At 34.9% G+C, this 12607-nt stretch overlaps 1 protein-coding gene across 8 annotated transcripts in view; it reads left to right on the forward strand.

The window, feature by feature from the left end:
* Positions 1–12607, forward strand: part of UBAP2 (ubiquitin associated protein 2) — a 102139-nt gene that overhangs the window by 14978 nt on the left and 74554 nt on the right. For 5 of the 8 annotated variants that reach the window (XM_088792949.1, XM_074330645.2, XM_074330646.2 and 2 more), the window contains one exon: positions 7670–7809. The exons of the other annotated variants lie outside the window; for them this stretch is intronic. In XM_088792949.1, the coding sequence (XP_088649075.1) occupies positions 7711–7809 (99 nt within the window). In that variant the 5' untranslated portion in view covers positions 7670–7710. Of the gene's footprint in view, positions 1–7669; positions 7810–12607 lie in introns of those variants that run through there. 8 annotated transcript variants of the gene reach the window in all.

Here is a 12607-nt window from a genome sequence, read left to right on the forward strand (position 1 = left end):
TCGTATCTTTAACTTAGTTGAATGAGGTGAGGTTAAATACGGGTTTTAAAATTTGGTTGGATAGATTGAAATAACCTGGTGTTTCCTGAAGCTCAAGAACCTGTGATATGTATGTTTGAGTTTCTACTGAATTATTTTTAGAATCTCTTGCTCTTGTCTGTTTCTATTCTAAGAATTCTCTTGGAACCTGTTCCAGGATAGTAGAACTCTTGGGGGTGGAGAGTGATAGAGGGGATGGAAAACAAGTGTAAACTGAATTCCGATGGTCTGGCAACTGGGTGCTTATTGCAGAAGCATTCCTATTTACTACATATAACTCTATTTGCAGAAAAGAGGACATAGAATTTTCCCACATGATAGTATATTAGTTAAAGATGTTGATTGTTATAGTCTAGTTTCCATATCCTGTTTATTTTCAGAATTCATTGGTGGTAACAATTTTTAAGGGTGTTGATAATTATTTTGCTAACTTACACTGTTACTTTTGTTTATAAATTCACTGTCTCTGGAAGTTTTATATAAAATTAATATAAGAAAATTTGAACCATGCATCCTGTTAACTTGACATATTTTTTGAGCTCTGCTTTTCCCAGAGGATTTTATTTTTCCGGTACATAACTTATTTATTAAATAATTTAATTTTTTAATTGCAGTTGACATACAATATTATAAGGTGTGATCAAACAGTATGGTGATTGTTTAAATTAAAAAAATTTATTACAGTAAAAGACACATTGTCATTAATCCCCCACTCAAATACTCCCCCTCACTTTGAACACACTTCTCCCATCATTCTTGCCAATTTCTGAAGCAGTTCTGGAAGTCCTCTTTCCTGAGTGTCTTTAGTTTGCTGTCATGGCTGCCTCGATGTCCTCAATCGATTCAAAACGTTTACCTTTTATGGTCATTTTGACTTTGGGGAAGAGCCAGAAGTTGCACGTTGCCAGATCCTGCCAGATTCAGTGAATAAGGTGAATGAGGACACACCATAATGTTTTTATTTGATAGAAATTACTGTACCAGAAGTGATGTGTGACATGGAGCCTTTCCATTGTGTACAACAAATATGGTGAATGCTGCTGCCAAGTGCCATCCAGTGGAAAGGTAGGGATCTTCAATATAGGAAGTGTGGTAACTGTGTGACAAGTTTCAACTTGTTCCGTGTAGTCAATTGGTTGAGAGAAGGTGTGTTTTAAAGTGTGCCATAAATCTTCCATCATGACAACACTCCGTGTCACATACTGCTTCTGGTATACGGCAATTTCTGTCAAATAAAGACATGGTGTGTCCTCATCTACCTTATTCACTGAATCTGGCAGGATCTGGCAAGGTGCAACTTCTGGCTCTTCCCCAAAGTCAAAATGATTCAGGACATCAAGGCAGCCATGGCAGCGCAACTAAAAACACTCACAAAAGAGGACTTCCATTACTGCTTCAGAAAGTGTCAAGAACAATGGGATAAGTGTGTTCGAAGTGAGGGGGAGTATTTTGAGGGGGATTAATGGCAATGTGTCTTTTACTGTAATAAATTTAAAAAAATTTAAACATTCACTGTATTTTCTGATCACACCTTGTATATTAGGTACAACATAGTGATTAGACATTTATATAACTTATGAAATGATCACCGATAAATCTAGTACCCACCTGACACCATGCTTAGTTATTACAATAATATTGACTATATTCCTTATGCTATATTTTACAACCCCATGACTGATTTGTAACTACCAATTTGTGCATCTTAATCCTTTCCCCCTTTCTACCCACCCTTCCCAATCCCACTCCCATCTGGCAACCATCAAAATGTTCTTTGTGTCTGTGAGTTTGTTTCTGTTTTGTTTGTTTATTTTGTTCTTTAGGTTCCACATATAAGTGAAATCATATGGCATTCCAGTGGATTTTAGTAAAACTTTTTTTTTTTTTTTTTTTTTTTTACAGTGCTTGCACTGTAAACTCCCAGTTTTGTCTCTGGAAGTGTTTTGCTAAACATCTTAAGCATTTATTTATTTTTATTTTTATGAACAGAAATTCAGCTATTCTGACATTTCAGTGTTAATGTGGAGAGCCATATTGACAGAAAATAAGCTAGTCTGAATTTGTTTACCAAACATGCTTAGGAGCATGTTCTGGGGCCATCATTATTATTTTATTTAAAGTTTTTTTGTTGTTGTAAGGATTGTATTTGCAATATTTATGCTAATGGAGTTTCATAATAGCAATTTATGACTATATAACCCAGAGCAGTAAACCTTAATTAAAAAAGAAAATTTATTATTCTCAAAAAATAATCCTTAAAATAAGCCATGCATTTTTCATGTTTCACAAAGCAATTCTGGTTCAGCCATGGAACTGGGGCCATTATTTATAGTCTAATGACCTATTCATTATCAAATGTGGTTTTTGAGGATTGATGATTGGAATAAAGATGTAAAGTCCTAATATTTATACTGAATCAGTGAATTAGTAAAATTTTAATAATTTGAAACATTAAAAGAGTTTCTAGTTTTCTTGATTGACAAGTGAGGATTCAGGATCATATCAAAATGTTTGGTTGTAATATCAAGGCTACAAAAAGTATTTTTTGTAAATCAAAAAACTCAATCTTAGCATCCATTCAACTTAGCTTAAATTTATTTTCATACATGCAGATTCTCATCACCAGATGGCACTCCTGTAAGAAGAAATTCTCATTTTGTTATACTTGATGTACCTAGTTTATATTCATAAATGGGGACACTGAGGAATAAACAATAGAAAGATGAGTGGGAAAAGGATCATATAATTCAATAAAAAGCAGAACTGTTTAGAAATCTGTAAGTAAAGTCATATACCACTGAAATGTGTTGTTAAATGATTTCATCATTGTGGGCTTACACAACTGAGCTAGTATAGCCTAGCTACACTGTTACAATTGCCTGTAGTATTCAGTACAGTAAAACTGAATACTACAGGCAGTTGTAACAGTGGTAAGTATTTGTGTATGTAAACATATCTAAACATAGAAAAGGTACAGTAAAAATATGGTATAGAAGATAAAAAATGGTACACCTGTATGGAGTGGGCAATTACCATGAATGAAGCTTGCGGGACCGGCAGTTGCTCTGGGTGAGTCAGTGAGTGAGGGATGAGTGAATGTGAAGGCCGAGGACATCACTGTCCAAGTCGACACTGTACACTTAGGCTACACTACATTTATAAAACATGAGATTAAACCAAGCACAAAGACAAGATGATGCAATCAAGAGATGTAGTAAACACGATGTATGAGGCTGCTGCTAGTGTAACACAGCATACTGTTTTACAGCAAACTTTTTTCTTATAACTAGAAGGAGTAGAGTAACGATAAAAAGTATAGTACAGTAAATCAGTACCAGTTGTTTATCATTATCAAGTATTATGTACTGTACATAATTGTATGTGCTGTACTTTTATATGACTGGCAGTGCAGTAGGTTTATTTACACCAGCATCACCATAAACACATGAGTAATGCATTGCGCTATGATGGCACTAAGTGATAGGAACTTTTCAGCTCTATTGTAATCTTATGGGACCACTGTTGTATACGTGGATGCAGCCCATTGTTGACCAAGACATTGTTACGGGGTGCATGAAAAGTTTTACCCTAGGAGCACCACTCATCCAGGCCGGTTTTGATTGGATGCTTAACTTTAGATATTTAGGATACAATTACTAATGAGTACTAATGTTCTCTAGAGTGCTAATGCTCAAGGTGATTTTAGAAATAATGAAGCGATCCCTTTACTTCAGAAATGCTAATATGGTTTACATTTGTATGATGCTTCAGAGTTTAAAAAATATATTTGTTCATATGTATTTATTCATATATATGAGAAAACTAAACTCAAGAGAAAAACTCTAAAAATAATAATGGCAAAACTGAACTTTCTTTCGTATAATACAACCAAAACAATTAACTCAAACCAACAAAGTCTCAAAATTGTTAAACTCAGAAAAGGATGCAAAGTGTGTACTCATTGACTGAGAGACAGATTCAAACAGTCAAAAATTTTAAACCATTTTGGGTGTGTGAGATAATTCTGGTTAGTTGGTTATTTGCTATTATAGTATATGTAAAAGGCAGTTCCATAATATACCTGTGGCCTTTGTCTAACATTTCAGTTAACAGAGGATCTGTTGAGAAGATAAGTAAAAAATATATCAGGTATAGATGATATAATACAGAATTGTACACCTGAAATCTATGTAATTTTACTAACAATTGTCACCCCAATAAATTTAAAAAAAAAAAAAAGAAAAAAAAATATATCAGGACAGCTAACACAGAAAAAGCCTGTCAAACCCTTTCTAGCTAAAGGAGGCTTCAGGGACAAATTTTTTTGTGATGCCTGAATCGATACACTGAATTATGGTTAGTCTCCTCTATTTTAATTGAAGATACACCACAGGTCCAAAAGAGATCTAGAAATGCTAGTATGGTGTCATTTCATTAACCTGGAATGTATTAAGATTTGTAAATAGGGGAACACTCTTCCACCTCATGTGAATGCTTACTTTGAGGTCTCCATAAATTTGTTGGGGTGACATTAGTTAATAAGATTATATAGGTTTAAGTGTACAATTCTGTAATATCACTTTTATATTGCATTGTGTGTTCACTGAAAGTCAGGTTTCCTTCCGTTACCATATATTTGACCCCTATTCTACCTGCCTCCACCCTCCTTTCCGTCTGGTAACCGCAATACTATTTATTGTCTGTGTCTATGAGTTTTTGTTTGTTTGTCTTGTTTGTTTGTTTGCTTGCTTTCTGCTTTATGTCCCACATATGAGTGAAATCATATGGTATGTTTGTCTTCTAAAAGTAGTACTTTTAACCTTTGATTGATTATTCAGTGTGGTTTTTGCTGTATGTGTATGTAGGTACCCTTTTATCAAGTCAAAGAAATATCCTTGTTTCCTAAGAATTTTTATTTTGAGTGGATGTTGAATTATCTTGTAAGTGGTAAACAGTGTTAAATTCTCATTTTAATGCCTTTTCTCTGTTGCTTGTATGATCATTTCTTTCAGCATGAAGTGGCAGTGTGGTCACACTGCTTCTTGCTTTTTTCACTAAGCTCCTCATTCCTCTGAATCATACACTTGGAAAACCGCTTATGGGAGACTCCATTATTTCTGGTTTCAATCCAGTGTGTTATCATTTGTACCATATTTTGCCAGGTATAATGTGCCCCCATGTATAATACGCACCCACGTTTTGGGCCCAAACTTTCAGGGAAACGGAATTAGTACCACCCATATATAATGCGCATCCTTATTTTTCCCTCACAAATTTGGGCAAAAAGCGCACATCATACATGGCAAAGTATGCTATTTTGTGCTTTTTGTTGGGAAGTACTTCTGGTAGACCCTGAACTTTTAACGTTTGCCAGGAGCTGTGGATGCAAAAGTGCTGTGGGGATGACAGTAGAGTGCAAGGCTGAAGGAAATAACAGTTTAGGGTCCCGTTGGCTATTATCTGGGTAGAGATGAGCATAGATACAGAGGTGCTTGCTTGCTTATTATTTATTTACAGATAATAAATGTCACTTTAATAGGCAATGAAGACTTTGAGAAATTTGATTAAGAAATTTTCCTTTCCTTGACCAGAAGAATATTAAGGAAATTGTTTCCAAGTGGGTATTCTTGCTTTACTGCTATCCCTTTGTAAAAGTGATTTGTTGTTAAAGTGGATTGTTAAAACTTTTTATACGTTCCCTATAGTCTGAAATGTTATGACCATTCTAAATTAAAATTTTCAATTTGCCATATATTGCCTCTCTCCCTTTTCAACTTTTTCTTCAATGTACTATTTTCCAACTCCTCTCCCGTCCTTTGTTTTGAAGCCTGTTTTCTGTAGAGGCAAGGTTCCTTCAAGTTCAAGTGCAGATGCCTTGAAGTAGCTCTAACAGAGCCACGCCAAAGTCCTAGTAGGTTTATGATTCTGCTTTGAAATATACTGGTTTTATACATAATGGTTTCCCCATTTAGGGCCTTGGCAGCAGAGAGAGAAATCTACCTATTGATCTATCTATCTATCTATCTATCTACCTACCTACCTACCTACCTACCTACCTACCTACCTATCTATCTATCTATTTAAAGGAGGGTGCAGCTCACAGTGGCCCATGCTGGGATTGAACCGGCAACTTTTATGCTACCAGCACCACACTCTAACCAACTGAGTTAACAGGCCACCCCATGCCTCTTTAAAAAGAGGACCTTGAGAAGGCTGATAATGTGCTTCTAGGCTTTCCTATGGGGGCAGAGGGGGTCATACAGCCCAAAGGAGATGGGTTGGAACAGTTAGGGCAGTGTAGTATGCCTCTTTCCTGGATATCTCATCCATTGAATCATCTTGTAAGTGGTAAACAGTTAAATTCCAATTTTAATTTTAAATGTAGTAGGTTCAACATTAAAAAAAAATTGATGTGTAGTGCAATATTTACATTATTGTTTCACATGCTATATTTAAGTAAGTTGATTCAAGTAGATATTTGTAGGTCATAGAGGGTTAGTCTATATCCAATTTATGCTCTTAAATGTGGTTTGGAGGGAAGGATATATAGATTTTCCTACTGTGTTTCTCCGAAAATAAGACTAGCCAGACAATCAACTCTAATGCGTCTTTTGGAGCAAAAGTTAATACAAGACCTGGTCTTACTTTACTATAAGACCGGGTCTTATATAATATTTTACTATATTTTACTATAACATAAGACTGGGTCTTATATAATATGTAATATAATATAATATATAATATATATTGTAATATAATATAATACCGGGTCTTATATTAATTTTTGCTCCAAAAAATGCATTAGAGCTGATTGTCCGGCTAGGTCTTATTTTCGGGGAAATACGGTACTAATTATATTCATCTAAAATAGCAGACCTTTAACATTGTCATTAGCTGACTGGGTTTGTGCCATCTCAGCAGGTCTAGATGAGAACCCTTTTCTTTAGAAAGGTCGTAGGTAGTATGTTGATAAAATACTAAGACTAAGTATAAGTTTATCGAGGGTCTGAGGGTATGTGTTTTCCCTGATTGATGCATTTGGGAACAGAGCAGGTACCTTTTGTTTGTAGGGGAGTAGAGAACCCATTAATAAAGCTTGTGAATTCTGAGATTTTGTTTCATGACCAAATGAGCCGTTACATTTTTAATTTTGCCCGATCAGAGATGCCCTTAAGTTTTAAGTATATTTTAGACCTTTGCTAAATTCTTAGAGCAGGGCTTTAGCTCTTAGATACCGCATTTTGAATTGGATTATTGCCAGATAAAATCTTGGCTGGATGCAATGTTGTCTTTAGGTTCAAATACCAACTGCAAACGGGAAGAAGCAGATAAAGCTACATGTAGTAGTAACTACATATAGTGGTAAAATAATTACTGGTTAAAATTCTTGGTATTTGAGATTTTTGTTATAATTGCTATAATAGTAAATCTTAGACTTTCAGATTGCATTAGTAAAATTGGCTTAAGAGCTGCCAGGAGAATCTAAAATCCTAGTGGGTTGTTTCTTGAGAATTTGTATTCTAGAGAACCTTTGTTTTATCTCATGTTTCTTCCTTATTCTTGTATTTTATCCTTCCTTACCTTTTACTATGATTTGGGAGTTTTGCTTACCATGCCTGCTTTCTTGCAGATTTTCTATTTTGTACATACGTTGTTTTGTATATACTGTATATGATGAGTTCGGTGAGCAGTGACCGTTCCCGAGGTTCTTGGGAAAAAACACAGATTTCAGCAACACAGTCAACACAACTACAGAAACAAGTAGTACAGGTAAGTTTTTGTGGAACTCTTGTTTATCTTGTTTAGAATTACAGAAATTAAGGGAGCACATATGCCTTAACGTTCTTCTCCTTTGTAGGAAACCTCAGGATTTTAAACTTTGTTTTTAAAAACTAGATGTAGTACATAATAGGAAAGAGGAAATACTGATTCAGGTGCAGTTGGATGTTGTTTCTTAACTATTCAATCCTGAGCTTCTGCTACCGATTAGCATCTAGGCCATCTCCTTTTCTTTATTATTAATCTAGGTCCCTGGAATGTAATTTGAAAATCCAAAGAATATAGAGAAATACTACTCTGAGGTAGAGATATATTTGAATTATAAGAAACTTATGATAAGCTTTTATTCTTTCAAGTGTTGTTCCCTGGGTAGAGTGCTTTAGTCTTAGAATGTCTTTTAATTAACAAGATCCATTTGTATAAAATATTTGATGTTAAAGAGTCCCTCCTTCTCAATTTGTTTATATTATTATTTAAATGAAGTGAGACAATCCAAGTAAAATACTAAACACAGTACCTGGTACAAAATTGAACATTCTATATAAGTTATTCATTAAATTGGCAAGTGTTTTTTTCAGAGGCGTTATGGCAATAAGTAGATAAACTGTATGCAGTACATTATAATTTCAGATTGGTGATTTGACTATACTTTGATAGCTAATTACAAGTACTTTTTATAATCATTCACACCCAATTGCCCTATTGATATTAAGGACATAAAGAGTGGACTCTACTTAATTGTTTATTACATTTTAAAATATGTCAGCTTTTTTAAGTTTATTGGGTGACAATTGTTACTAAAATTACATAGATTTCAGGTGTACAATTCTGTATTACATCATCTATAAATCCCATTGTGTGTTCACCACCCAGAGTCAGTTCTCCTTCAATCACCATATATTTGATCCCCCTTACCCTCTGGTAACCACTAAACTATTGTCTGTGTCTATGAGTTTTTGTTTCTCATTTGTTTTAAAATGTGGTAGCTTTGTATTTTGCTGCTGTCAATAAACATTCGTCTCTGTTATTCAATGCTTGCTCCCAAATACACTTACCTTAATATGTATATTTATTCATAACTGATTAAGAAAGACTATTGGAAAAATTCGGACTTTTTGGACTAGGCCCTCCCTTTATAAATGAATGTTTAAGAAAATGTTTCATGAATAGCCTCTTATCAAAGAAATACAAGTTAGGGGCAGTCATAGGGGCAATCCTGCTAATAATCAAAGAAATAAATTAAAACAAAGATACTTTATTTTTTTGTTTATCAAATCAGCAAGGATTAAAAGTGTCGTCTTCTGAAGGAGGGCCAAGTGAAATGTTGGGAATGTAAACTTTCTGTCTCCCACTCGAGTAAAGTCCTTGGGCTGATTTCCAGAGAATCAGAGTCTCCAGACTGGAGGAGGGAGGGCTCCCTTCCTCACAATGGTTGTCACTAAGAGTTTTTCCATGGGCCCTTTGGGGATGGCTCATTTTATCTAATTAGAAGAAAAAACTGCCAACCGAGCTGTGGGAAGGATTCCTAGACCCTTAGATAACGAATTTATTTTTCTTTTTATAAAAGTATTGTGAGAATTTCTCAAAGCAGTATTATGCATTAATAAAATTGTTGATGTTCATTTATCCATTAATCCCATTCTTGGAAGTATATCCTAAGGGAAGAACCATAAAGGGAGCGGGGAGGTTTTATTCTGTAAGATTATCGTCCAGTTCTAAATGTCCAATGGTAGAGGTGTTCTGACATAACCTATTGAGGTAGCAGGATGTGAAAGAGAAAACCATGAGCTCTTTTGAATCTGAATAAACCTGGGTTTGGGCCACTTTATCAATTAGATGAATTACTTAAGTCTCTTTGCACCTCAGTTTTTAAAAAACATGCTTTGAGAGTTAGAAAATAATTTCAAGCGTAGTACACATTTCTGAATATCATCCAGTTGACACTGGTACCTCTTTTACTTTATCCTTTGCTCCTTCTTTCTACAAAGGACAAACACCTTTTCCCCTGAATCTCTTGAGAATAAGTTGCCGATGTGGTGCTTCTTTACCTGTAAATATTTGAGTGTGTACAGTATTTTAAAAAAAACTGCCTTTTACATAATCACAGCACAATTACCAAAAATCAGGAAATCATCTCATTAATCTACAGATCGTATTCATATTTTCCTGATTGTCCCAATAATGTCCCTTTTAGCTAATTAACTCCCTGTAAGATCAAGGACTTGATCTTTTGTCTGATATTTTGTCATGATTAGGGTTGTGCATTTTTGGTAGAAATAGCACAGAAATGATGATCTGTTCTTAATGCATCATATCATGGTTAACAGAACATAGGTTTGTCCTATATACTGATGGTAAATTTTATCTTTTGGTTAAAGTGATGTCATTTGGTTAATATTTCTCTAGTATCGTGGGCAGATAAAAACTCATAGTTTTTGAAAATGTAAAATGGTGTTTTATGTATTTGTAGAGGGTGGTTGTAAGGAATTAGAAATTGTATATAGTGTGACCAGGAAGTGGTAACTTTTATTATATATTTCACATAAGTTATGAAGTGACTATAATATTTGGAATCATGATGGGAAATGCCTGGTTTCTGATCAACTGAGAAATGATGCAAAATTATAATTATTGTGCAGCACTGCTGTTAAGACATTTAAGAGTCTAGTAGATTATGTTAATGATGTATGTATCTTTGGGTGATGGGCATAAGGATGACTTAAAAAAATCCTACTTCTTCATATTTTCCAAAATTTCTGGGTGACAGATCCAACAAAAACATTTGACTCCATTAGAAAAGCTATCAGGCGCGGCCAGATGGCTCAGTTGGTTAGAGCGCGAGCTCTCAATAACAAGGTTGCTGGTTCAATTCCCTCATGAGATGGTGGGCTGCGCCCCCTGCAACTAAAGATTGAAAATGGCAACTGGACTTGGAGCTGAGGTGCCCCCTCCACAACTAGATTGAAGGTCAACGACTTGGAGCTGATGGGCCCTGGAGAAACACACTGTTCCCCAATAAAATTTATTGAAAAAGAAAAGCTATCAATACATTCTTTATTGTGAATGTAGTTTAGCTCAGTATAAGCCACATGAATGGGAGAACCAGAGGAAGACGCTGGTAATGCTGCTTTACTTGGCAAGGCCTTTTTTCAACTTGATAGTTGCATGATAGATGTTACTAATGTTTGTTGTAGGGGAGGGTATACTAACCTTGTTTAACTTTGAATTACCAGTTGATTTTTGCTTATTCCTCTGATTTCACAAGCTGTGGAGAACATGTGTCACTTCCTAGAGCTCAGCCTGGCAATTTTTCTATCATATTCTGATTTATGTTTGGTGGTTTGTTTATCTAATACTAATTTACTTCTTGACTAGGGTAGTTAGCAAAGATAAAAATATTTAAAGTTCGGATTTAAAATGCTTTATATTTCATTAATGTACTGTGTTAGCATTGATTGCAATACTGTACTTGTTAAATAGCTATTAAGTGCATCAGCTGTGCTTTCAGAAGTTATATCTAGATGGTTCATATACCCTTTTAGGAACAAAATAGATGATATCACTGAAGAGAAATGCAAAGAATATTTGAGTCATAGTACTTAAGCTGATAAAGCTAAGTCTGAATAATTAGTAACTGGTATTTACCTTACATGTAGTAATGAATAGTGACTTTACAGTTAGAAATATGTGGGTGAAACAGTATCCAACTGAACATATAGAAATATGTAAAAGCCCCCACTCTTGGCCTATAGTGAAGTGTTATTATTAATAAGTATTCTACTTATAATCTTTAGTGAAAGTCTGTCAACTTGAGTGTTGTATTTTATAAGGTATTTTAGGAGCGGCTGGTTAGCTCTGTTGGTTAGAGCACGTGCTCTTAACAGGGTTGCCGGTTTGATTCCTGCAGGGGATGGTGGGCTGTGCCTCCTGAACTAGATTGAAAACGATTTGGGAGCTGAGCTGTGCCTTCCACAACTAGATTGAAGGACAACGACTTGGAGCTGATGGGCCCTGGAAAAAAACACACTGTTACCCAATAAAAAAACTGAAAAAATAAATAATATTTTAATGGAGTCAGGAGAAGCTTTCTTTGTTTCTGCTACTTGTGTACATTTAGTAAGCACAGGCAGTTTTTAGGTTTAAGTAGTGCTGCCTATAGAGCTATTGGTGGCTATTTACCCCCCTGACCTATTAACTTAATTGATCCTACACCCTCTATCAGAAAGATACTACAGCTAGAGTCCCTGGCTTTGGTCTAATATTCTGTGACATTTCTATTCTATATGCTGTATTTTCTGTCTGAAATGGCTTGAGTCAGACATTCTTCTAATACACATTATATAGTGAGTCATCTGGTGTCCACAAGTGGTTTGCGATTTACTTTTTTAGATTTTTTTCTTTTTAGCTTTTTATTTTTACTCCTGTTTAACATGTTTCCACTCCTTTTCCTTTGCATTTTCTTTTTGACTGTACCCAGGGCTGCTTCTGATCTGTTGAAAATTTTTCCACTAACATTTTATTATGAATATGTTCAAATACAAAGAAAAGTTGAGTTGTACAGTAAGCACCCATATACTCAGTTATTATTATTTTTTGCTATATTTGCTTTATCACATTTATCCATCATTCTGTCTTATTTTTTGATGCATTTCAAGGTAAATTAAACACATCAATCTACTCTATCCCTCAACACTTTAGCACACATATCATGAGTTTAATATTTTGGGCGGCTGATTAGCTCAGTTGGTTAGAATGTGGTGTTGTTTTTTTTTAAGATTTGATTGGGGAA

Source organism: Rhinolophus sinicus, chromosome 16 (genome assembly GCF_057876585.1).
Source record: "Rhinolophus sinicus isolate RSI-liver-muscle chromosome 16, RSI-T2T, whole genome shotgun sequence".
Classification (NCBI taxonomy): Eukaryota; Metazoa; Chordata; class Mammalia; order Chiroptera; family Rhinolophidae; genus Rhinolophus; species Rhinolophus sinicus.